The 22,458-nt window shown below is 53.6% G+C and overlaps 4 protein-coding genes across 6 annotated transcripts; 3 read left to right on the top strand and 1 right to left on the bottom strand.

The window, feature by feature from the left end:
• Positions 1–97: 97 nt before the first annotated feature.
• On the top strand, positions 98–7,603 carry rbm14b (RNA binding motif protein 14b). 2 transcript variants are annotated; one of them, XM_085905888.1, is made up of 4 exons: positions 98–181; positions 1,533–1,885; positions 2,512–3,496; positions 4,894–7,603. In XM_085905888.1, the coding sequence occupies exons 2-4, from the start codon at positions 1,537–1,539 to the stop codon at positions 5,183–5,185; spliced, it is 1,626 nt and encodes a 541-aa protein (XP_085762014.1). In that variant the 5' UTR covers positions 98–181; positions 1,533–1,536; the 3' UTR covers positions 5,186–7,603. The 2 variants fall into 2 exon arrangements, with proteins under 2 accessions (XP_085762014.1, XP_085762015.1); XM_085905889.1 differs by lacking the exon at positions 4,894–7,603 and adding an exon at positions 3,675–4,887.
• Positions 7,604–8,448: 845 nt separating this feature from the next.
• Positions 8,449–16,133, top strand: actn3b (actinin alpha 3b). The gene is made up of 21 exons (XM_085900591.1): positions 8,449–8,672; positions 10,036–10,150; positions 10,223–10,342; positions 10,429–10,515; positions 10,590–10,677; positions 10,755–10,833; positions 11,210–11,291; positions 11,368–11,453; positions 11,535–11,627; positions 11,702–11,932; positions 12,016–12,163; positions 12,226–12,376; positions 12,452–12,560; positions 12,629–12,769; positions 12,859–13,041; positions 13,122–13,256; positions 13,319–13,498; positions 13,587–13,733; positions 13,793–13,858; positions 13,923–14,081; positions 14,666–16,133. Exons 1-21 carry the CDS (start codon positions 8,550–8,552, stop codon positions 14,822–14,824), a joined length of 2,682 nt encoding a protein of 893 aa, XP_085756717.1. The 5' UTR covers positions 8,449–8,549; the 3' UTR covers positions 14,825–16,133.
• On the bottom strand, positions 15,487–19,830 carry klc2 (kinesin light chain 2). The gene is made up of 14 exons (XM_085900605.1): positions 19,759–19,830; positions 18,931–19,176; positions 18,534–18,864; positions 18,255–18,471; positions 17,979–18,168; positions 17,728–17,901; positions 17,552–17,651; positions 17,255–17,304; positions 17,123–17,190; positions 16,878–16,986; positions 16,671–16,811; positions 16,479–16,603; positions 16,209–16,266; positions 15,487–16,125 (listed from the first exon to the last, which is right to left on the bottom strand). Exons 2-14 carry the CDS (start codon positions 19,156–19,158, stop codon positions 16,042–16,044), a joined length of 1,875 nt encoding a protein of 624 aa, XP_085756731.1. The 5' UTR covers positions 19,159–19,176; positions 19,759–19,830; the 3' UTR covers positions 15,487–16,041.
• A 138-nt stretch (positions 19,831–19,968) lies between these two features.
• wdr55 (WD repeat domain 55) lies at positions 19,969–22,356 on the top strand. Of its 2 annotated transcripts, XM_085900627.1 has the most exons (5): positions 19,984–20,280; positions 20,334–20,519; positions 20,814–20,920; positions 20,991–21,260; positions 21,519–22,356. In XM_085900627.1, the coding sequence occupies exons 1-5, from the start codon at positions 20,116–20,118 to the stop codon at positions 21,841–21,843; spliced, it is 1,053 nt and encodes a 350-aa protein (XP_085756753.1). In that variant the 5' UTR covers positions 19,984–20,115; the 3' UTR covers positions 21,844–22,356. The 2 variants fall into 2 exon arrangements, with proteins under 2 accessions (XP_085756744.1, XP_085756753.1); XM_085900618.1 differs by having other exon boundaries at positions 19,969–20,519.
• The last annotated feature ends 102 nt before the right edge of the window (positions 22,357–22,458 follow it).

Genomic DNA, 22,458 nt, shown 5'->3' with positions numbered 1-22,458 from the left:
ACCCCCTTTCCCAAGACACAGACGCGCGCGCACCGACGTGGACGCGCGTCCACCCTCCTAACAATACACAGACGTGCGCGCGCGCGCGCCCCCTCCCCTCCCCCTTGAATGTCGGGCAGCCAGGCGGAAGCTGCCGCGACCATTTTGAAAAAGACAAGCAGCCAGCCACAGCAGCGCCAAGGTAAGATGGTCGATTGGAGCAATTCTTTTGTCTACCGTCCGACGTTTTCCTGATTATTGGATCGGTACCGAAAGCAACAAGTCATCTTATGTTGGCGCCGGCTGCTGTTTTGTTTGGGTTCTTCCCGTTAGCCCGCTCGACGTGCTTCGAGCTGTCTCATTTGTGTGACGAGTTTCTATTGGATTTTTCCACGGCGTGTTCGGTTTTTGCTTGTACTGTTCCCCCCCACCACCACCAGAATTCCGTCCGTGTTATGTTAAGCGTCCTCGGGCTATGCACGCTTTGTGCCCCGACACCGGCTAATTGTTTGTTGTCGTCTATCGGCCGTTTCGTTGCTAACTCGATTCTGCGTCGACGCTAGTGTGATGAGTCAGCGTGCGGTGACGTCATCAGCACGCCGCTCTGATCGGCCTGTGAAGAAACTGATGGACACTGTCCAGTCGGTTTGTTGTGGTGCTACTCTATGGCTAGCGGCAGCAGAGTTGCTCACCTTTGCATGAGCCAAGACCAATGTTGATAGGATGTGGAATTTGCGACCCTGCCGATCATTAAACTGCGGTGGAGCACTTTGAAGGTCTTCCCTAGTCGGTCGAAAGAGGCCTCCGACCCCCTCAGGACAAGAGAGCTGCTATGGCTTTAGCCAACACTAAATGAGCTCAAACAGAAAGATCTTCCATCTAAAATGTGTTTATAACTGCACCTCAAGTCAAGTCAACACGACACTTGTTTTTCTCAGCACTTGGTGGCTGGCATTTCCTAGATCGGGGATCCCCAATAGTGAGCTCAGTGGGCAGTTGATAGCGATCAAGTCTTTGTGCTTGCTTTGTCTGCATTTCTTCTGTGAAAGCAATTTTTCTATTTGACACTGAGCTAGAGATCACAGAAGCAGGTGCGAGAATCATTTTGTTTTTGTGAAATAGTTGTACAGCTGTGTCCTTTTTTTTTTCTGTAAGGGAACGTATGGTTATTGTTGGGCAAAAACCTGTGTCCACATTTTGTTTCTTCCTCTATTGCTCAGTCCTCACGTGGCTTTGTTAGTCCAAATGGCTTGCACTCTTTGTCAAGGCAATGATTGCACAGACTGCGATTAAAAATGTCACGCTTTTGGAGATGTCTTTTCAAGGCTGCTTGGAATTTTGCTACGGTGACACCATCAGAGTGTGTCGTAATCGTACGTAGCGAGCATCCAGACAATTCTCTGCTCAGTGTGCTATCATTGTCTGCAAAAGCAGCTGATGCGGGACCAGTTGTCTCCAGCGCCAAATGGAAACCCGCCGCCCGGTTGTCACGTTCCGGGCGGCTTTGAATGACGCGCCGAATTAACGACGCGCCCTTTCCTCCCTTCGCGCAGGACCATGGACAAGGGGCACACAGTGAAGCTCTTTGTGGGCAACCTAGCGCTGGACGCCACCCAGGAGGAGCTGTCGTCTATCTTCGAGCCGTACGGCCACGTGGTGAGCTGCAGCGTGCTGCGACAGTTCGCCTTCGTGCACCTGCAGGGCGAGGGCGCCGCCGAGCGCGCCATCCGAGAGCTGAACGGCCGCGAGTTCCGCGGGCGCAACCTGGTGGTGGAGGAGTCGCGCGGGCGTCCGCTGCACTCCACCAAAGTCTTTGTAGGCAACCTGAGTGGCATGTGCACCACCGAGGATCTCCAGCAGCTCTTTCAGACTTTTGGCAAAGTTCTGGAATGTGACAAAGTCAAAGGTGAGCCAATACTTGACACCCGACCGACGACGTGTCGACCGAAGGTGCCCAAACTAAAAAGAATAGCCGCCACGCTCGCTCGTCTCTATGCGACTGTCCGATTTCATGAATGAAACTGGCTCGGCTAATCTTCAAATAATTGATGTTGTCGGTCTCCTTTCAAATTTCATGCCAAACCTAGTGTGGCGCCATCTAGCGGCCGACAGCGTAATGACACACCAAATAATTGGCCTGCACGCAACGCCCCGATTTCTGGCTCAGCTAGTCTCCAAATAATTGATGTTATCGGTCTCCTTTCAAATTTTGTGTCAAACCTAGGGGGCCGCTATCTATTGGCCGACAGTGTAACGACACCCAAAATAATATGAACAGTCATTCCAAATACTGAGAAATAGCGGGACCGTGAATAATTAACTCTGTCGAGCCAGATGGCCGCAAAATCGGCTTCTTTGAGCTCAAGTACGTTTTTGCAGTCTATGTTGAAGTTCATTTGGTCAATTCCTGGTTTCTTCTTCCAACTTTGAAAATTGGGTGAATTTCCCAACGCTCCATCGCACGTGAGTCTCAGTTAGCTCTCCGGGAGCCATTGCCGACAACGCTGACAGCCAGGCCTTCTTCTTCCTCAGGCTACGCCTTTGTGCACATGGAGAACAAGGAAGACGCGCTGCAGGCCATCGAGGCGCTCCACGGCACCTCCTTCAAGGGCCGCCCGCTTTCTGTGGAGCTCTCCAAAGTACAGCCCAGCAAGCAGACCCCCACCGGCAAGATCCCCTGCGTCAACTGCGGCAAGCAGGGCCACTACGCCGGCGAGTGTCCCGTGGGCAAGCCCACCCTGGAGCAGTACCAAAGTCAGGCGGCCGTCTTGGCCGCCGCCGCCGCGGCCGCCGCCGGCCTGCCCCTCCAAGTGCAGCAGAGCGTGCACAACTCGGTGTACAACACCTCCACCTTTGACCCCACGTACGCCGCCCTCACCGGGATCACCACGGGCACCCGCACCGACGGCAACCCCGTCAACCCGGCCGTCTACGGCGCCCTGGCCAGTCAGGTGTACGGCGCCAACGTGGCCAATCAGCTGTACGGCTCGGTGGCCAACCAGGCCGCGCTGACGTCCGGGGCCGCTCAGGTTTACAGCTCGGTGGCCCCCAACCTCTACGGCCAGGTGGCGGCCAATCCCGCCGCCTCGGCCTACACCACGCCCGTTTACACGCCGGGCATGGCCAACCCCATCTACCTAACGGCGGGGCTGGAAATGCAGTCGGCGGCGGTCAACCCCGCCTACACGGTGGCGCCGGCCATATCGCCCGCCTACGCTCACCTCACCGCCATGGGCGCCGCCGACCCCACCACGGCCATCTTTGAAGCGGCCAGACAGGCCCATTATTTCGCTCAAGGCCAGCAAGTGATGGCCGAGCAGCAGGCGGCAGTGGCGGCGGCCAAGTCCAGCGAACGGGACCGCAGCCCGCTCCGACGAACTGCCCCCCTCCTGCCGGACCCCATCATGAAGCCTTTCATTTACCAGCGCTCCAAACCCCGGCGCTCCCTGCTCCCGACACCTGCCGGCCGAGCCGCGGAGGAGGCGGCGTCAGAGGCGACTGAGGACCACGTGGCAAGGTAGGACGTCGTCCGCCCGCCCGCCGACCGACCGACCGCCACGTCTTCGTTTGCCTGCGTGTTGCTCATCCAGACGCTTTCATTTGGCAAATCCCCCAAAATGAAAAGGTGACTGATTATTTTTTATTCCTTTTTTTTTTTTTAAACCCAACACGAAAACAATTGTTTCCAAATGTAGTCTCAGATCCAAAAGACAGGATTAAAAAAAAAAAAAAAAAACAGGCCACAGGACCGGTTGGATTTTGAACCCCAAAATCCAGTTTGGTGCGAAGCTCCAGATGGTGATCGATCTATCAATCAGGGACGTGTCCACCCAAGATTTGCTCGTAGTGCAGTCAGAAGCGCTTTGGCACCCGACTGGCCCAAATGATGTTTAACTCCCAAATTGTCTGTTTGGCGATTCCAATTTGTTTCTTTGCAGTCTTGTCTCCCTGCCAAAACCTTCAAGACTGTAAACTAGCTCACTGTTTTTATTTCATCTTGTTCTACATATGTTGTACTGTTGAGAAAACAAAATGTTTTCATATTTTTCTATGTTGAGCGTTTTCATTTTGTTTCCCAAAAAAAAAAAAAAAATTACTTCATATGTTGAATAAAATGTTGAACTACTCTCTAGTTTCTTTAGTTTTCAGTACAGATGCTAAAATTGGCTCTAAAAAAAAAAGATAATTGCGATTGGACGTAATGGAAAAAATAATAGTAATTTTTATCTCTTTTTTTTTTTTTTTTTTCCCCCCCTATGACGGCCTCGTCATGGTTCTGTCTCTGCAAGTGTATCGTGTCTCTCTCTCTCTCGTGCTTTTGCTTTCGAAGCTGGAGGGAAAGCCAACGAGACAGGGACAGCTACTAAACTCAAATTTAGGAGCTGGTTACTACAAGGTCCGCTGCTTTTGTTAAATCCTGCTCCTAATATGGAGATGTTAGAAAGAGAAAAAAATAAAATAAAATTGCCGACCTGGAGTGAGCGACGACATTGGTAAGTAGCACCGCTTGTTTACAGTTGCTGATGTAAGAACAAACGAACCCAACTTGAGAAATCGCCCGAGCCTCGCTCCCCATTCCCTCACGCGTTACACACCAACCAACGTTGGTACCCCCCCCCCCTGCCCCCACTGTCAAAACGTTATTCCCAAAATAGCAAAGGTGATTTGACGGATGGACCGATGGAAAGAAAGCAAAGAGCCCAGAACAAGCCCCGAGTCGAGCAATGTGGCCGAAGAGGACGCCAGAAGCCACGGGACAAGAGCCGGACAAACGTACTTGTCGTGAAAGGCAATTTTTGGGGTTTTTCAGCCAGCAGCCAAATAATCAGTCACTTTTGATTTTTGGGATGAGAGGAAGGAACGTTGGGCTGGGCTTCGTGTTTGTAACGCTCTTCCTGTTGCCGCCCCGTGCAGATACTATGCTGACTACTACCAGCAGTTGCAGCAGTACCCTCACTTCCAGTACGCCTACCCCTCCCCCGGGGCCGTCACCGCCATCTCGGCCATGTCCGGCCAGCCCGTGGCCGCGCTGGACGCCCTCAGGCCAGTGGTCCCCGCCGCCGCCGCCGCCACCGCAGCGGCCGTGGCCGCAGCCATTGCTGCGCCCAGGGTGTATGAGCCGCCGTTGCCGCCGACCACGCGCAAGGAGTCCATCCTCCGCCGCCCCGAACTCTCCCTTCACACGCCTGAGCCCCCCTTCCGATAGTCTGCCCTTTCCCCCCACCCACCCTTCCTTTGCGGGCTGTTTTTGTGTCTGATGGGCGGGGCTATTAAGCTGCTTGGCCGTCGTCACGCGCTGCGCCACCCGTCGGCCAACCTTTTGACCTCTGCTCTTGTCGTCGTGCCAGTCGCCGAGACCACGCGCCCGCCCGCCTGCCCGCCCGCCGCTCTCTGAAAAGTTTGCCATGTTGAGCTTTTTCCCCAACTTGGGGGCTGAACTTGATTTGACCTCTAAAGTTTGGCTTGAAAATGGACTTCTTTGCAACGGGCCCAAAATGTTTGGACGAGGTCAAATGAAGTTTAGCCGCGACGTGCGTTGGAGGCCCCAAAGCTCAACGTAGCCAACTTTGGGAGAGGTGGTGACCTTTTCCTTTTGTGCCAGTAGCGAGCCGCCTGTGCGACTCGCCTTCAAAGTCTGTTTACGGGCCACTTCGCCATTCTTCTGTGTGTGTTCGAGTGATGTCGGAGGGAGGGAGGGGGGGGCGGAGTCTTAGTTGCCTTATCTGAATTAGCTAGCTCAGTCGAGATGAGCGTTGCCACGATGTGGACGCACACTTCAACTTTTAAGTTTCTCCCCCAACACGCCTGCTGTCGTCATTGCAACGTGGGAATTTTTTTTTTTTTGGAACAGCAGCCTACCTCCTCCCTTCCGTCTTTTTGTTTGTTACTGCCGTTGCATGTCGACTTGTGGGACTCTGCCACTTTTGACATTCACCGTTGGGGGCGGGGCTTGACGTTCATTGTCACACATGGGTGATATCGAGATTTTGGTGACTCCAGCGATCCTGTTTTGTTGAAATGAACCTTTTGATAGCTGCACATAGACACACCCCACAAATCGCCCTACTGCCTTGCTGCCCCCCCCCCCCTCCTCCCTCCCCCCCCTTCTGGTGGTCACAGTGTAATCTTGCGATTGCATCCTTTGTAGAATTTGGTGTCCACTTTTTTTTTTTTTTGTGTGTCTCGTTTTCTGGAGGGCATGCTCGCTCGGATTGACACGTGTATCCAAAGTTGAATAAACCTTCTGTGGATGTTTCGTGCTGACTGACTAAAGAAACACAAAGCTTGGGCCCATGTGCGCTTGGTCTTCTTCTTCCTCCTGCTGCTCCTCTTCTTCATGCGGGGTGGGGTGGGGTTCGCCACGGTGTGTTTGTGTGTCGTCGACTGTGCATGATGCCACCGGCCCGCCATGTCCGCCCACCCCCACCCCCACTAACTGTGTCAACTGAATTAGGTCACCTGGATGGCGGCGTGGGCGGCGTGGATGACTTTTTAGCGTGACGTCAAGTCGCCACCAAGGTAAACCAACCGAGCTTTTGCCCCCCCCCATCTCCCTTTGCCTTGTCCCCGAGACTGCCCCCACCATCACCACAAACACACACACTCCCTCTCTCCCTCCCTCCTTCTCTCCCCCCTTTTCTGGGGGCGGGCTTAAACCCACCTCCAGTCTCAACCCACCTCAGCTGTTGCCTCGCTTTGCAACAATGGAGACACCGAGCCGCTCGTCCCCCTGGCCGAAAGTCGATACCGTTCCGCCGCATTCGCCGCCCTCGTACCCCCCCTTCACCCCCCACTTCCAGCCGCCGTTTACACACCGTCCTTTTTTTTTTTTCCCGCCGTCACCGCCGCCGCCCCCCCCCCATGGATGGGAATGCCGACTCGGCTCTGCCGGATCCTTGCGCTGCCTCATACCTTGTTGCCGGGGGAGATGAGGGAATGTGGACCAAAGATGTGTGTGTGCGTGCCTGCGTGTGTGCAGCATCCAGGTAGAGTGAACCCCTGTTTAGCGTGGCAGGCAAATCCCAAAATACCATGTCGAGATTCGTCGGAGTGGGCAAGACACTAATAATCGAATTAGAATCGGATGATGTGCTGTCATTTTTTTTTGTGTGCTCACTTGTTACTTGAACCGTGTGGGGACGCTAATTGACCCATCATGGGCAAAAAAAAATCCTTCTTTTCAATCTTGTACAAATCTTTTCATAACGCCAACGTTTTAGGCAGGCCGCCGCCATAGCTGTTGTCTATCGATGCTCTATGCAAGATAGGTACTTTATTCATCCCAGGAGGAAATATATTTAAACATATATGTGTGTACGTGTATCTAATAACATATTTCCATATGTGTATATAAATGTTTATATATATTATATATGTATACAAACATTTATATATAAAATATATATGTTTGTGTGTGTGTGTGTGTGTCTATACAAAGAGAATTTTCGAGTGCTTATTTTCAAGCCAACCTTCCAATAATCGACGTTTGATTACTCACAACGTGCGAGGTATGCCATCGACGTGTAGTAATTATGAAGCGTAAAACTGCTAGCAGCAAGACGTAAAAAGCGAGCGTCCATCTTCACTCGCAGAATGCCTCCATCTTGCACGTCCTCCACTCAAACACTGTCCGGTGTCCAAAAGTGCAATCTAGCGGGAAGCCGGGATATAGCGGGGGTTCACTGTACGGTGGAAAATGCTTCGCTTCCTTGCCGTGTGCGTGGCGGGACCACCCGCCACTTCTCAACAATCTCCCGAGTTCTTCCAGGATGCTGGCGGACCTTTGCAAGACGGCCGGCCGCCCCTCTCAAGGTGAGTATCGGTGAGGCCTTTCTAATTTGGGGGCATCTCTGGTTTCTTTTTCTTTTCAATGTATGTCTCATTTCTCCTGTTAAATTCTGTATCAAATATATCTCCACAAATGGATCAAACTTCTTTTAATAGACGACCGAGCGCTATCCGTAACCGCGGCGACGGGACTCGTTTGTGTTTGACGTGTGTTATGTCAAAGAAAGGAATCAATAAAAGAGTCAAATGAACAGAACGCCGTCTCCTGTGTCTTTCATAGCGCCGTTCTTGCCGGGCTTGCTTGGAGAGACCAGAAAATAGATTTGGACTTGGAAAGAAAGATTGAAAAAATGCATCATTTCTATTTAGGTCAACGTCAAACAACCGCTGGAAACCATTGGCTTGAATATTTGGAGCCAACCGTCTTTCTGAATCCAAAATCTCCCGACTCTCTTGTGGTGGTTTTCACGCCATTAGCATATTAGCGTAGCGTTTGGCCGAAGAATTCCCGGTGGGCTGATGACCGCTTCCGTTCCCTGACTGGGGGCTTCATTAGCAGCAACAGGTGCACATGGGGGCAGGATCGGGGGGGGGGGGTGCGCGAGAGGGGCGTGCACTTCTACTCCCCCGCCCCCCCCCCCCCCCCCTGCACCTTTTTGGGCCCCGACACTCAGCCCCCGCCGGACGGCAGTCAGTCGGTCAGAGCGGAGCACGGCGTGAGCCCCCCAGGACGAGAGCTCGTGTCCCCCCTCTTGTTGATCTCTTTTCAGCCGCCCGCCACCATGACGACCCTGGAGAGCCACATGACGTACACTATCCACCACGAGCAGACCTACATGACCCAGGAGGATGACTGGGACCGCGACCTGTTGCTCGACCCTGCCTGGGAGAAACAGCAGAGGAAGGTACGCACCTCTACCTTCAGTGTGTGTGTCTTTGTGAGAGTGTGTGTGTGTATGCATTCACGCACATGTGTGTGTGTGTGTGTGTGTGTTAAGACTTTTTCAAATTCATTTTTTTTTTTTTTTTAAAACGTGTTCTTTTTCTTGGCACTCCTGGCGCCAAGCCTTGGCCGTGAGGATATTTTTGGCCTTGGAACTTTCTCAGTGTTGTCTTTCACTTGCCCCCCTTCCCCCCCCCCCCCCCCCCCCCCCCCAACCAATTCCACCCCCCCCCCCCCTGCCTTGCTAGGAGCGTCTAAATATAATCACGCCTTCCGCCTCTATCAACCTAAAACGACTCAAGCAACTCATCGCTCATGAACGCATCTGTGATTCCGTTGTAATTTGTGACATCACGGATACAAGTTTCGAGCAGCCGACTTCCCAATTAGCGCACCTGCAACCTGCTCAAACGCGGCATCGATGACATTACGGCGAGGAGGGGGCGGGGCTTTTCTTACTGCAGACCAGATTAGCCCAAGTGGCTAAGGGACACCGGCAGATGCTTCGGCTTCCTCCTAAAAATACTCTCTCATCACGGTTCTCTCCCAAATGATCAAATCTACCCGCCCACCGCCGACTCTACGCCAAAGCGAAGCTCCCGGCCATGTTTGTTTGCTTTGGTTTTGGAGCGGGGTGCTCATAGGCGACCCCCCCCCCCCCCCGCCCCTTCCCTCTAGTGACATAAACATCAGGGAGGGGCCTGATGCTGCTGAAGTGACCTCATAACAAGACTTGAGAAAGCAACAGGTGTTAGGGTGGGGGGCGGGTGACTTCATCCCACGTTTAGCAATTAGCATGCTAGCGGCGGGTGTTTGCGCCCCCTCGTCATCCTCCCCGATCCATTCCTTCCCCTTCGAGCTTGCCTCAGGAATCTCGCCTTCTCAGCTGTCTGATGGTGTCCCATAGCGCTCCGATTTAGCCTCCGTGCACCTTGAGCTAACACACACACACACACACACACACACACACACACACGTATATTTTGGCCTAGTGGCCTGAGAGGGCTGCATTAGGAGTCTTTCTAAATTTGGTCATGCGTCGCAAAAGGAGCCCCGCACCTGCCAGGGCTGTCCCCCCCCCCCTTTGAATGCAAGCCAGTGACCTCAATGGGGTGTCGTGTGACCCCAAAGAAAATCCAAACGGGCCGAGCGTGTACTGTAAAGCCTTTAGAAGTGCCTTTGTCACTTACGACATTGCGGACCCAAAAAAAAGTGCACTTGACCTCACGGCTGGTCTTATTGCGCAATCAAGCGGTGGCCGGTCGCCAAAGCACGACGACCTTTTCTGATCGGAGCCTTCACGGCGACTTGATTTTGTGTGTCAGACTTTCACAGCCTGGTGTAACTCCCACCTGAGGAAAGCCGGCACACAGATTGAGAACATTGAGGAGGATTTCAGGAATGGCCTCAAGTTGATGTTGCTCCTGGAGGTCATATCAGGTAAGGCGTCCGTCCGCCAGCGCGTCAAGTGAAGATCTGGCCTCGGCTGACTCGCCGTGTAACGTGCGCCAGGCGAGAGGCTTCCCAAGCCAGACAAAGGAAAGATGCGTTTCCACAAGATCGCCAACGTGAACAAAGCTCTGGACTTCATCTGCAGCAAAGGCGTGAAGCTGGTGTCCATCGGCGCAGAGGGTGAGCGGGCTGACGGGGCGCCGGCGGGCGCCGACCCCGCCGGACTTGCCAATGAGACTCGCGCGCGTGTGTGTGTTGTCTCACAGAAATCGTTGATGGCAATGTCAAGATGACCCTCGGTATGATCTGGACCATCATCTTGCGCTTCGCTATCCAGGACATCTCTGTTGAAGGTGTGTGCGCGTGCTTAACCTTCTCGTTTGGAACGGGGCTGAAAATGGGCGTGGCCTTTTTTGTGCGGCTGCAGAGACGTCCGCCAAGGAGGGTCTGCTGCTGTGGTGCCAGAGGAAGACGGCTCCCTACAGGAACGTCAACGTGCAGAACTTCCACATCAGGTGAGCTGCTGGGCCCTTTTGGTCCAAATGAAGAAGTCCCTTCTTTACCGTTTCCTCCCGGTCTTGCCCTTTCTCAGTTGGAAGGACGGCCTGGCTCTGTGCGCCCTCATCCACAGACACAGACCCGACCTCATTGACTACTCCAAACTGAGAAAGGTGACTCTCCTTCCTTCCTTCCTTCCTAGCTCCCTATCCTTCCTGCCTTCCTGCCTTCCTGCCTTCCTTCCTAGCTCCCTATCCTCCTTCCTCCCTCCCTGCCTTCCTTCCATCATTCCTTCCTAGCTCCCTATCCTCCTTCCTCCCTCTCTCCCTCCCTCCCTTCCTTCCTTCCTTCCTTCCTTCCTTCCTTCCTTCCTTCCTTCCTTCCTTTCTTTCTTTCTTTCTTTCTTTCTTTCTTTCTTTCTTTCTTTCTTCCTTCCTTCTGTCCTATCCCCCTTCCTTCCTTCCTCCCTCCCTCCCTCCCTCCCTGCCTTTCTTTCTTTCTTTTCTCCCTCCGTTCAGGTTGTCACAGTCCCCGTTTTCTCGCCCGTAGGACGATCCCATTGGCAATCTGAACACAGCCTTCGAAGTGGCTGAGAAGTTCCTGGACATCCCAAAGATGTTGGACGCTGAAGGTGAGCTTGAAATGCCATTTTTTCATTTCAAACATTTTGCAAAGGTGGCTCGCATAACTATCGATGTGGCCTTCAGACATTGTCAACACACCCAAACCGGACGAGAAGGCCATCATGACCTACGTGTCCTGCTTCTACCACGCCTTTGCCGGTGCCGAGCAGGTACGCTTCTAGCGCGCGGCTAGCCGCCACGTCTGGCGCCCTCGCGGCTAGCCGCCACGTCTGACGCCCTCTGATTGTCAGGCCGAGACGGCCGCCAACCGTATCTGCAAAGTCCTGGCGGTCAACCAGGAGAACGAGAAGCTGATGGAGGAGTACGAGAAATTGGCCAGTGAGGTGAGAAGCGCTCGGCCGCAACCTTGCTTGCTTCTGGTCTGGGGCTGTGGTCCCGAGCAAAATGTCTGGCGCAGCTTCTGGAGTGGATCCGCCGCACCATCCCTTGGCTGGAGAACCGCGTGGCCGAGCACACCATGCGGGCCATGCAGCAGAAGCTGGAGGACTTCCGCGACTACCGCCGCGTGCACAAACCGCCGCGAGTGCAGGAGAAGTGTCAGCTGGAGATCAACTTCAACACCCTGCAGACCAAACTGAGGCTCAGCAACAGACCCGCCTTCATGCCCTCCGAGGGCAAGATGGTGTCGGTAAGCGCCGCCCCCCCCGCACGACCCCGCCTCCGACGTGAGCCGTCCGCGAGTCAACGCTTGGCGTCGTCTCCGTCCCGCAGGACATTGCCAACGCCTGGAAGGGTCTGGAGCAGGTGGAGAAAGGCTACGAGGAGTGGCTCCTCACAGAGATCCGCCGCCTGGAGAGGCTGGACCACCTGGCCGAGAAGTTCAAGCAGAAGTGCACCATGCACGAATCGTGGACCGCAGGTCGGTGCGCGTCCGGCCAGGGCCTATTTGCCCAGGTGGTTCCAATCTCGGGCCCCTTTCAGGTAAGGAGGACCTGCTCTCCAAGAAGGACTACGAATCTGCCAATCTGATGGAGATCCGAGCGCTGATGAGGAAGCACGAGGCCTTCGAGAGCGACCTCGCCGCTCACCAGGATCGCGTGGAGCAGATCGCCGCCATCGCGCAGGAGCTCAAGTAAGACAAAGACGCCTCGTCCCGTCCCGTCCCGTCGGAGCTTGAACTTTGGCTGTTCTCCATCTCACGCTCCAGCGAGCTGGACTACCATGACGCCGCCACCGTCAACGCCCGCTGTCAGGCTATCTGTGACCAGTGGGACAACCTGGGCACTCTGACCCAGAAGAGGCGGGACGCCCTGGAGGTACTACAACATCTCCCTCGCTCCAGGTGGCCGCCGTCTTTTGTAACCCCGACGGCGCCTCTCCGCAGCGCGTGGAGAAGCTGTGGGAGACCATCGACCAACTGTACCTGGAGTTCGCCAAGAGGGCGGCGCCCTTCAACAACTGGATGGACGGAGCCATGGAGGACCTGCAGGACATGTTCATCGTCCACAGCATCGAGGAGATCCAGGTGCCCAAACACGCCAGTAAAAGCCCTCCCGAGAGGTCTGGGTTCTCCATCTCCTCGCTACCTTCGCTCCTCCCCGTCCGCCTCTGCAGAGTCTGATCACCGCCCACGACCAGTTCAAGGCCACGCTGCCCGAGGCCGACAAGGAGCGCATGGCCACGCTGGGCATCCACACGGAGATCCTGAAGATCGCTCAGACCTACGGAATCAAGCTGTCGGGCATCAACCCGTACACCAACCTGTCACAGCAGGACATCAGCACCAAGTGGGACACGGTGAGTTCGGGCTCCCGGTCATCCCGCGCTGTCTTTGTGAACGTGGCGTGATGTCCGTCCGTCCGTCCGTCGGTGCGCAGGTGAAACACCTGGTGCCCCTCAGAGACCAAATGCTGCAAGAGGAAGTGGCCCGACAGCAGGCCAACGAGCGTCTCCGGCGCCAGTTTGCCGCCCAGGCCAACATCATCGGACCTTGGATACAAACCAAGATGGAGGTAACGCTTCTGGCCGGCGCTCAATTCCTCCATTCTCAAAAACCTTGCTCGCTCCCGCGCAGGAGATCAGCCACGTGTGCGTGGACATCGCCGGCTCTCTGGAGGATCAGATGAACAGTCTCAAGCAGTACGAGCAGAACATCATCAACTACAAGTCCAACATCGACAAGCTGGAAGGCGACCACCAGCTGAGCCAGGAGTCGCTCATCTTTGACAACAAGCACACCAACTACACCATGGAGGTAACGTGGCCGAGGGGTGGGAGGGGCCGAGCGGCTGGCTTTTTTTTTTTTTTTTTTCTCCGCTGAGTTCCCTCGGGATGCTCCGCAGCACATCCGCGTGGGCTGGGAGCAGCTGCTCACCACCATCGCCAGAACCATCAACGAGGTGGAGAACCAGATCCTGACCCGTGACGCCAAGGGCATCAGCCAGGAGCAGCTCAACGAGTTCAGAGCCTCCTTCAACCACTTTGACAGGGTGAGCGAGGCGGCTGCGCACGCCAGCCATCTTCCGTGGCTCACTATTTGTCTCCGTAGAAGAGAAACGGCATGATGGACCCCGACGACTTCCGCGCCTGCCTCATCTCCATGGGCTACGACCTGGTGAGTCTCGACCGCTACGCTGGACTCGGACTCGGACTTGCTCAATGGTTTCCGTGCGTCACAGGGAGAGGTGGAGTTTGCCCGCATCATGACCCTGGTGGACCCCAACAACACCGGCGTGGTCACCTTCCAGGCTTTCATCGACTTCATGACCCGAGAAACGTCCGAAACCGACACCGCCGAGCAAGTCATGGCCTCCTTCAAGATTCTGGCTTCAGACAAGGTATGTTTTCAGGCAACGTGCTCTGAAGAAAAAATTGCCCAACTAACAAAATACTCTTTGGGATTTCAAAACTGCGATGACAAGGTTAATCTCATTGACTGCAGTACCAACTTCCCACCACTAGAGGTGCTATAGTCACGAGTAGTCCAGTGGCTTTTTATGTCGACGGGACTTTATTTCGACATATTTTGTGGTGAATTGAGTCAACGTTTTGCCCCCAGCCCTAGATTTCAATTTCAATCATTAAGAAATGACCAGTTTTATCCAGCCATTTTTTATTTATATATATATATAACCCTTGATTTTTAAAAAAAAAATATATATATATATAAAACCCTTAATTATTATTATTTAATTTTTTTTGTGCTGGAACCTTTTGTCCCCCAGCCTTAAATTTAAATTTCATTCATCAATGATCATTTTGTTATACATATAACCCATGATTTTATTTTATTTACTTTTTTTTTTTTTTTTTTTTTATAACCCTTGATTATTTAAAATTTCACAAATTCTGCATTGGCGGCTTTAGTCGGGAAGCCCAAGATAGGTCATTTCAGAATTTCTTTCTCCCCAACCCAACTCAGAACTACATCACGGTGGAAGAGCTCCGGCGCGAGCTTCCGCCGGAGCAGGCCGAGTACTGCATCAGCCGCATGACGCGCTTCGTCAGCTCCGACAGTCCCGCCGGCGCGCTGGACTACATCTCCTTCTCCAGCGCTCTGTACGGCGAGAGTGACCTGTAAGGCCCGCCAAGAGGCTTGGCCACTCCTGCAACTTGTGTTTGTTCTACTTGTGCAGCCGCCTATTTATACACACACACACACACACACACATGCATAGACACACACGTACACGCAACTTGAGACACACACACGCACACACAGCGCTGCACAGTGGGTCTGGAGGAGGGATGTGATCAGAAGAAAAGCATTGTGGGTAGCTACAGGTGTAAATAAAGCGGCACAGGGAACGATGAGAAGTGGATGTTTTGGTTTTTCTCCCGGGAGTCTTAATGAGATGCGGCAGGAAGGTTTCTGACGGGCTGATGTGACCTTTGGTTGTGCTCCCTCCTCCACCCACCCCCCCTAAATCCACACCAAAGCTTTTGGAAATAAAAAAAAAACAAAAAACTTGTCCGCACAGCAGCATGCCTGTCTTTGTTTTGGACAAAATATGCCCAGACTGCTCTAATTCGGTCCATTAAGCTTTTTTTTTTTTTTTTATTTATTTATTTGCTCATGAGTAAAGAAAGCTCACGTAAAATGAGTCTCATTTCTCTTCCAGAGCTGTACTTAAATGATTGAGTTCGGCCCATCTGGTTTAAAAGAATAAATCAATAAAATTACATTAAAAAAAAAAAGTACCATTTTAAATATCCATTTATTTGGTTTAAAAAATGAGTAGTTATTGGTCAATTAAAAAAAAAAAAAAAAAAAGATATCTTTTTGTGAGCAATTTTTTTCTTCCAAAAATATTTGTTTCAACTTTTTTGGACCTCATCTGCAATTGACCTGAGCCATCTATTGATTGAATCAAAAAGACATGGCCCTAGAGCCCAGTGCCAGAATGTAAACAAACAAGCCCACTGCCCCGGTACATGTTTATTCATTGATTGAAGCATCTTCAAGCGCATTTATTGATTTGCCCAGATCTTCCTACTAAGTGTCTAGAAGAACTAATCTGCTTGGATGCAATTGTATGACATTCACGAAGGTGCTACGTTTGTGCAGCGACAAGCACGACTCGTCCACATTCTAAGCGACCGTCAGCTGACGGCAAGCGAGCGACTAACGGTAGCCACGTGGTGAATGACGCGGCGACGCCAAAGCTACCGTTTGGGCCTTCACGTGCCGAGTGGGAAATGGACAACAGTGATGTCGGTGTGTCTGACGTGCGGACGAAAAGGAAAACTAAAAGCCAGCTTGATGTGCGCCCCTGAGCCCCGCCTCCAAGCTTGCATCTAGCTAATTAGGGAGTTGCGTCTTGTCAGGTCCACGTTGCTGGCGCTGAGTCCCCGACACTCTGACAGGGCTGAGTTGGCGTCCTAAAAAAAAAAAAACAACAACTTTTTTGTGCGACTAGCATCCTTTTCGCGTCCTGGCACATTTTAGGAACTGGCGTGCTCACCTGCGCCGTCTCCTCTGCGCTCTTGTTAAGGAAATTGAGGGAGCTCGCTCTCTTCATTCTGGTGGGGGAAAAAAAATGTCAAGCCTGATGATCGTGGTCATGTTAACGGCTGTGCCCAGCTAGTGTGCTACTACATTAGCTCTGGCCTGCTAGCGTGCTACACTAGCGCTGGCCTGCTCGCGTGCTACGCTAGCGCTGGCCTGCTAGCGTGCTACACTAGCGCCGGCCCGCTAGCGTGCTACACTAGCTGTGGCCAGCTGGCTGACCCACCCCGGGTTGCGCGGTTCTTGAGGTCCGCTTCCCTGAAGCTTCTTGACCAGCATCTCGCTGCTCCTCCTCAGCGCGTCGCGGATCTTCCCAAAGGAGCCGCTGCGCCGAAGGGAGCCGCTGCCGTCCTAAAAGGGGGAATTTTGCATTTGGCGAGTTGGGCTCTTTCGGGCCGAATGGCCGGCCGGCACTGACCCCGTTCCACTCGGCAGAGTCGTCGGCGTCGCTCTCGCCCTTGGACGCGCCGCAGCTGCTCCCGCCTTCTCTGCCGTGGCGGCGCTCTCCTCCGTCCTTTAGCAGCTCGACCACCTTGCTTTGGTTGATGGCGTCAAAGCCCTGAGGAAGGGAAGGAGTTGGGGAACTCTGCGCTCGTCTTGCCGAGCGTCTCCTTTGTTGGAGTACCTGCTTGCGGGACTTGCTGGCGCACTCTTCCAGCGTTTCGGCCGCCTCCAGTTTGCCCTGGCGGCGGTAGAGGGCGCCCAGACTCTTCAGGGTGGTGTTGACTGTGGGGCTGGGACGAGAAGAAAAAGCTAGAGACTTGTCGCTACGGCGGTAATATAAATCGTTTCTCAGCGAGGATAAAGAATACGTATCTCCCCATTCAAGGTGGCGGTGAAATAAGAAAAGACGCGGTCCCCCCCGCTCACCTGTCCACCTTGCAGGCCTTGTACCAGCTGCCGTACTCGGTATAGGGCCCGGCCTCCTTCTGCTTGGCCTGGCAGGCAAAAGGAAACACGATTGAAAGTTTTCCAAGTGGCCGCGCCATTGTGCCCGCCCACCTTGCTCTCTTCCCGCTCTTCGGCGTGCATCCAAATGGGTTTGTTTTCGTCTGCAACACACACACACACACAACCTGTTTCAAATGCGTTGTTGGTTTTTCTTCAGTTTGTGCTCATTTTTGTGTGAACAATTTTTGCTTTGTATGGGAATTTTTTAGGGTGGGGGGGGGTGTCCAAGATATTTTTGGGTGGGGTTTTTTTGTGGGGTTTTTTTTTTTTGGTGTACTTCCAACTTTTTTGGGAGGGTTTTATTCTGTTGCGCGGCCAGTTGCAAAAGGCTTTGGGTAGGCGGCTTACTGTTGACGGAGCCAAAGTCACGCTCGTGCGCTCGGGTCAGGATGTCCTTGTAGAGCGTCTCGGCGTCCTTGAACTTGCCCTGCTTGAGGTAGCAGGTGGCCTGCGGGCACAGGCGGAAGCCTCACGCAGAGCCCAGAACAAAAGGACAAGAAAAGCCCACGGAAGGGCGCCCCCACCAGGTTGTTTTTGGTCTTGGCCACGTTGGGGTCGTCGGCGCCCAGCTTGGACTGGTAGATCTCCAGGGCGCGGCGGTAGTAGTACTCCACCTCGGTGTACTTGGCCTGATTCTGGCACAGCAGCGCCAGGTTGTTGAGCTGCTTGGCCACGTCCGGGTGGTACTTGCCCAACACCTGCAAACAGGAGTCGCTCCATTTTTGGGGGGGAGTTCCGGGGAGTCTATGGGGAGAAATTGGCCCGGCCGTCCTACCTTCTCACGGATCTCCAGCGCACGCTTGCACAGCGGCTCGGCCTCCTTGTACTTGCCCCGTTTGCCGTAGAGGACGGCCAGGTTGTTGAGGGTGGCCGCCACCGCCGGGTGGTCCTTGCCCAGCGTCTTCTCCCTGATGGCCAGGGCGTCGTTGAGGAGGTGCGCCGCTTCTTTGTACTTGTTCTGGTCCCTGCGCGAGACACACACACACACACAAGACTCAGCGGGTCACGTGGCTCAAGCGGGAGACAGAAAAGCCAAAGCGGGGGCGGCCACCTGTAGACCAGAGCCAGGATGTTGAGCATGGTGGCCACGTCGGGGTGGTCGTGTCCCGACGTCTTCTCCAGGTCCTCCAAGGCCTGCTTGCAGAGCGGCACGGCCACCTCGTAGCGGCCCTGCGAGGCGTACTGGATCACCAGGTTGTGGAGCGTCCGCAAGCGGGCCGGGATTTCGTAGCCGCCCTGCTGCGCCGCCGCCTCGCCGCTGGGCTGGGCTGGGCGCCGGGATACCTTTGTCAAGCGCCGTGGGAGCTTTTGAGCGGCCGGCCGCACGTACCTGTCCCGTGGTCGTCGTCGTTGGGGAACAAGTCGTCCAGACTGTCCTTGGCCGTCTCACCGCCGGCGATTTGGTTCTTGTCGTCGGCGGCGGGCGAGGCCACGGCCGCGTCGTCGTCGTCCAGCTTCTTGATCTGATTCATGAACTCCAGGTGCTTCTTCTCCTCCTCCAGCTGCGCCACGCTCTGCTCGCTGCGCTGCAGCTTGTGCTGCGTGGCCGCCAGCTCGTCGCGCAGCCACTGGTTCTCCTGGCACAGGCGCCGCACCTGAGCCCGCAGCTTCTGCTTCTCCGACTCCACCGCGCTCAGGTGGCCCGACAGAGCGATGATCACCTGCCGCGACAAGACGGGCGCTCGAGCCGAGGGAGGTTTGGGAGGGAGGGAGGGAGGGCGGCCTACCTGAGCTTCTCCTAAGCCCAGCTCAATGGCCTCCATGCTCTTGCGGAGCGCACCCGACTTTTCCTGCACGGCCGGCGGTTGGGCGCAGTCCAGAAGCGAGTTGAGTAGCTGGGCGTGCTCGCCGCGCAGCGTCTCCAAGCCCTGCATGACGGCCTTGGTGTTGACCACGATCTCATCCTGGCTCAGACGTTCCAGGGCTTCTTCTCGAGGGTACACCATGGTGGACATGGCCGCCTGGCATCAATACTTGCCAAAAAAGGGAACATTGAGGTGTCAGGCGGCTTACAAGGTGCGTTTCATTTGCAAGTGGAATGATTCAATTTGGTTCTGCTTGGCTCGTGCGCCACTGGAGAGAATGTGATGTCAGTAAGAACAACAAGAAGGATTGCTTGTCCTGATGTTTGGCTGGCCTGCGACCAATCCAGGGTGTCTCCCCACCCTAAAGTCAGCTCACCTGCCCATGAGACAATTGGACGGAGGCCGAAAAAGAAAATGACGCCGTCACAACATCACACAGGGGTCGCGTCGCGTCGCGTCGCTATTGACCCCGCCTACCCTACTACGTCATCGGGCACCTGGCCGCTCCTCCGCAATGCACCACTCGGCTTCACTGACACGCACAACACAAGCAGCTGATGACATGACGGCCGTCATCGAAGCGGACTCGGCCGCCATTTCATTATGACACGCACTCCATCCTCGAAATAAAGCCACTGATAACAAGTGCGCTCTCCCAAAACAGTTTTTCTTTAGGACGAACGGTTCTTGACAATACCCCCGTTTTCTTTCCTCTGTTCGACTCGAAAAGCGAGAAGGAACAAAACCAACCTGCATGGAACAATCCCGGCCGGCGAACAAAGCCGCGATGGAGGGAGGGATGAGCCGCAGCGATCCGAGGAGATTCGCGTCAAGCTCCGCATACGTCACTCAAAAGCAACTTCCGGCTTTTTTCAACATTAAGAGCTAGCAAACGCCAACGGGTGGACGGATGCCAGTAGGTGGCGGTAGAGTACATAAACCTTTTATTTACCAGCCCAGTACACATCACAAGAAGAAGAAAAAAGCAAACAAGCCGCAACATGGCAGCCTCCGCCGAACACGCTGCCGGAACCCCTTCAACGTCACAAATAGACGTAAATGCAGATCCCGCAAGTTCCCAAATCGAAGCGGGTGCTTTGACTTCGGATGACGACGAAGACGAGTCGGCCGAGCCGAGGATCCTGGACACCCCGCAGGACATCCAGCTTGAGGCGGTCGCCAACACGGTGGCCGTCCACCCGAGCCGAGACCTGCTGGTGTGCGGGGACGTGGACGGGGACGTGTACGCCTTCTCCTACTCGTGCACGGAAGGTGAGAACCGCGAGCTGTGGTCCTCCGGACATCACCTCAAGTCCTGCCGCCAGGTGCGCTTCTCCGAGGACGGCGAGAAGCTCTACAGCGTATCCAGGGACAAGGCCGTCCACATACTGGACGTGGAGCAAGGACGGCTGGTCACCAGGATCCGGGGCGCGCACGGTGCTCCCATCAATAGTCTGCTGCTGGTAGACTCCAACATCCTGGCGACTGGAGACGACGGAGGCACGCTCAAGGTCAGCCGGCAGTGGTTCTCAACATTCTGACACCAAAGCAGTAACTAGTGTTGTGTGAGACAAGACAAGACAAGGCTATGTCGACTTTTTGAGAGCACAAGTCGAGTCCTTGACAAGACTATCAAATCAAATGTCAAAATCATGTCATGGTTGAACATTTGGAGCATTGTCTTGAGACCTTCAAAATGGGGTCCTGAGACCAGGTACAAAACCCAGGACAATCTCAAACCTGTGAAGTTGCGTGCGATAACGATTTCACTGTACAAATCCATTTTATTTTTTTTTTGCCAAAAGGTGTGGGACATGAGGAAAGGTTCGGCCATCATGGATTTGAAGCACCATGAGGACTACATCAGTGACATGGCTGTAGATGAGGCTAAAAAGATCCTGCTGACAACCAGGTGAGATTTGAGACGAGCGCTAGATGGCTCGTTCGGAGACTGGCGCTAGCTAACCTCCTTTGCTGTTAAGTGGCGACGGCACCATGGGCGTCTTCAACATCAAGAGGCGGCGCTTTGACTTACTGTCCGAGTACCAGAGCAGCGATCTGACCTCTGTGACCCTGATGAAGCGAGGCAAGAAAGTGGTCTGCGGCTCTAGCCAAGGCACCATCTACATCTTCAACTGGAACGGCTTCGGCGCCACCAGCGATCGTTTCGCCCTACGGGCCGAGTCGGTGGACTGCATGGCCCCGGTCAACGATAACATCGTATGCGCTGCCTCCATTGACGGCTATATCCGGTCAGTTGAAAGCCTTTACGCAAATGGAAACATTCGACATGATTTATTTTCAACACAGATATAAAATGTTCAACCAAGCCGTAGAAACTCGTCTCATCCGAGTCACCGAACTAAATGCTCATGCAAATTGGCGTGAACGGGCTCACGGAAATTAGCATACTAATAGCAGCCGTGACGTTTTTACCTCTTTTTCATTTTTTTTTTTTTTTTGTATTTGTGTGGCCGCTGCGGTATCTTTGTAACTTTTCTGCCCATCAGAGCCATCAACATCTTCCCGAACCGCGTCATAGGCTGCATCGGGCAGCACGTTGGCGAACCTATCGAGGAGCTCGCTAAAAGCTGGGACTCTCGCTTCCTGCTCAGCTGCGCCCACGACCAGCTCATCAAGTTTTGGGACATCACCTCTTTAGCCACCACCACCGTCAACGAGTACCGGAAGAGGAAGAAAAAGGACGGACGCCTGAAATCGCTTTCCAAGAAAGCTATGGGAGAAAGCGACTTTTTCTCGGGACTTGTCGAGGAGCTGCCGAAAAAGGAGGAGGAGGAAGAAGAAGTAGATGACAGCGACAGTGGCAGTGATTGAAAGACAATTTGATTTTGTGATTCCTGGAAAGATTGCTCTGTAAATGAGTGCTCAGCACACAATGTTTTGTTACTCCCAACATTTAAAAACATGCAGCTGTGCTTTCTACTGCTTATTTTTGTCAAAGCGATTGACGATGACTAGAGCTGTGCAGATCCATTCGTATATCGATATAATCGATACCAATGTGAGGATCGGTATCGCGTCGATACCAAACGGCCAATATTGATTTTTATAAATGTATTTCTATGTTGTCAGTTATTTTCAAATAATTATGGCGTAGAATGACGGGAATTATACGTGAAGAGTCATATTATGCCTTGTTTGAGGTTTTCGATCTCCCACCTCGTTGTTTATGATTGTATATGCCGTCTGAGTGAGAATCAAGTCAAAACAAACTTTCCAGTCTGGACTAAAGGAATTTAAGAGAGGCAGAAACTCTGAAATGGAACACCAGCTTGAGTTCAATGAAACATTTGTTATTAACACGAATTTCATATTAAATGAAACATTTTGAAATGAGACCTCGCAGCATTTATTACTTTCCAAAGGCACGTTCAACTTTGACCCCTGAACGCGGTAAGGTGAAGCCGGAAATGAATTTACCGCGCCGCG

This window comes from Syngnathus leptorhynchus, chromosome 2 (assembly GCF_054491065.1).
Source record: "Syngnathus leptorhynchus isolate UIUO chromosome 2, UIUO_Slep, whole genome shotgun sequence".
NCBI classification, from domain to species: Eukaryota; Metazoa; Chordata; class Actinopteri; order Syngnathiformes; family Syngnathidae; genus Syngnathus; species Syngnathus leptorhynchus.
Note: the sequence above shows the minus strand (reverse complement) of the source record. Positions and strands in the feature narration are given on the sequence as shown.

Excerpts from the sequence above, each read along its gene's own strand:
- wdr55 (XM_085900618.1), top strand. The coding sequence starts at position 20,010 with ATGGCAGCCTCCGCCGAACACGCTGCCGGAACCCCTTCAACGTCACAA. Across the intron at positions 20,520-20,813 it reads ACGACGGAGGCACGCTCAAG|GTGTGGGACATGAGGAAAGG; the intron begins GTCAGCCGGCAG and ends TTTTGCCAAAAG. Across the intron at positions 20,921-20,990 it reads AAGATCCTGCTGACAACCAG|TGGCGACGGCACCATGGGCG; the intron begins GTGAGATTTGAG and ends TTTGCTGTTAAG.
- actn3b (XM_085900591.1), top strand. The coding sequence starts at position 8,550 with ATGACGACCCTGGAGAGCCACATGACGTACACTATCCACCACGAGCAG. Across the intron at positions 11,292-11,367 it reads AAAGATGTTGGACGCTGAAG|ACATTGTCAACACACCCAAA; the intron begins GTGAGCTTGAAA and ends TGTGGCCTTCAG. Across the intron at positions 12,561-12,628 it reads AGAGGCGGGACGCCCTGGAG|CGCGTGGAGAAGCTGTGGGA; the intron begins GTACTACAACAT and ends GCCTCTCCGCAG.
- klc2 (XM_085900605.1), bottom strand. The coding sequence starts at position 19,158 with ATGTCCACCATGGTGTACCCTCGAGAAGAAGCCCTGGAACGTCTGAGC. Across the intron at positions 16,812-16,877 it reads CCAGCAAGTCCCGCAAGCAG|GGCTTTGACGCCATCAACCA; the intron begins GTACTCCAACAA and ends TCCCTTCCTCAG. Across the intron at positions 16,604-16,670 it reads ACTCTGCCGAGTGGAACGGG|GACGGCAGCGGCTCCCTTCG; the intron begins GTCAGTGCCGGC and ends TCCCCCTTTTAG.
- rbm14b (XM_085905888.1), top strand. The coding sequence starts at position 1,537 with ATGGACAAGGGGCACACAGTGAAGCTCTTTGTGGGCAACCTAGCGCTG. Across the intron at positions 1,886-2,511 it reads GGAATGTGACAAAGTCAAAG|GCTACGCCTTTGTGCACATG; the intron begins GTGAGCCAATAC and ends CTTCTTCCTCAG. Across the intron at positions 3,497-4,893 it reads ACTGAGGACCACGTGGCAAG|ATACTATGCTGACTACTACC; the intron begins GTAGGACGTCGT and ends CGCCCCGTGCAG.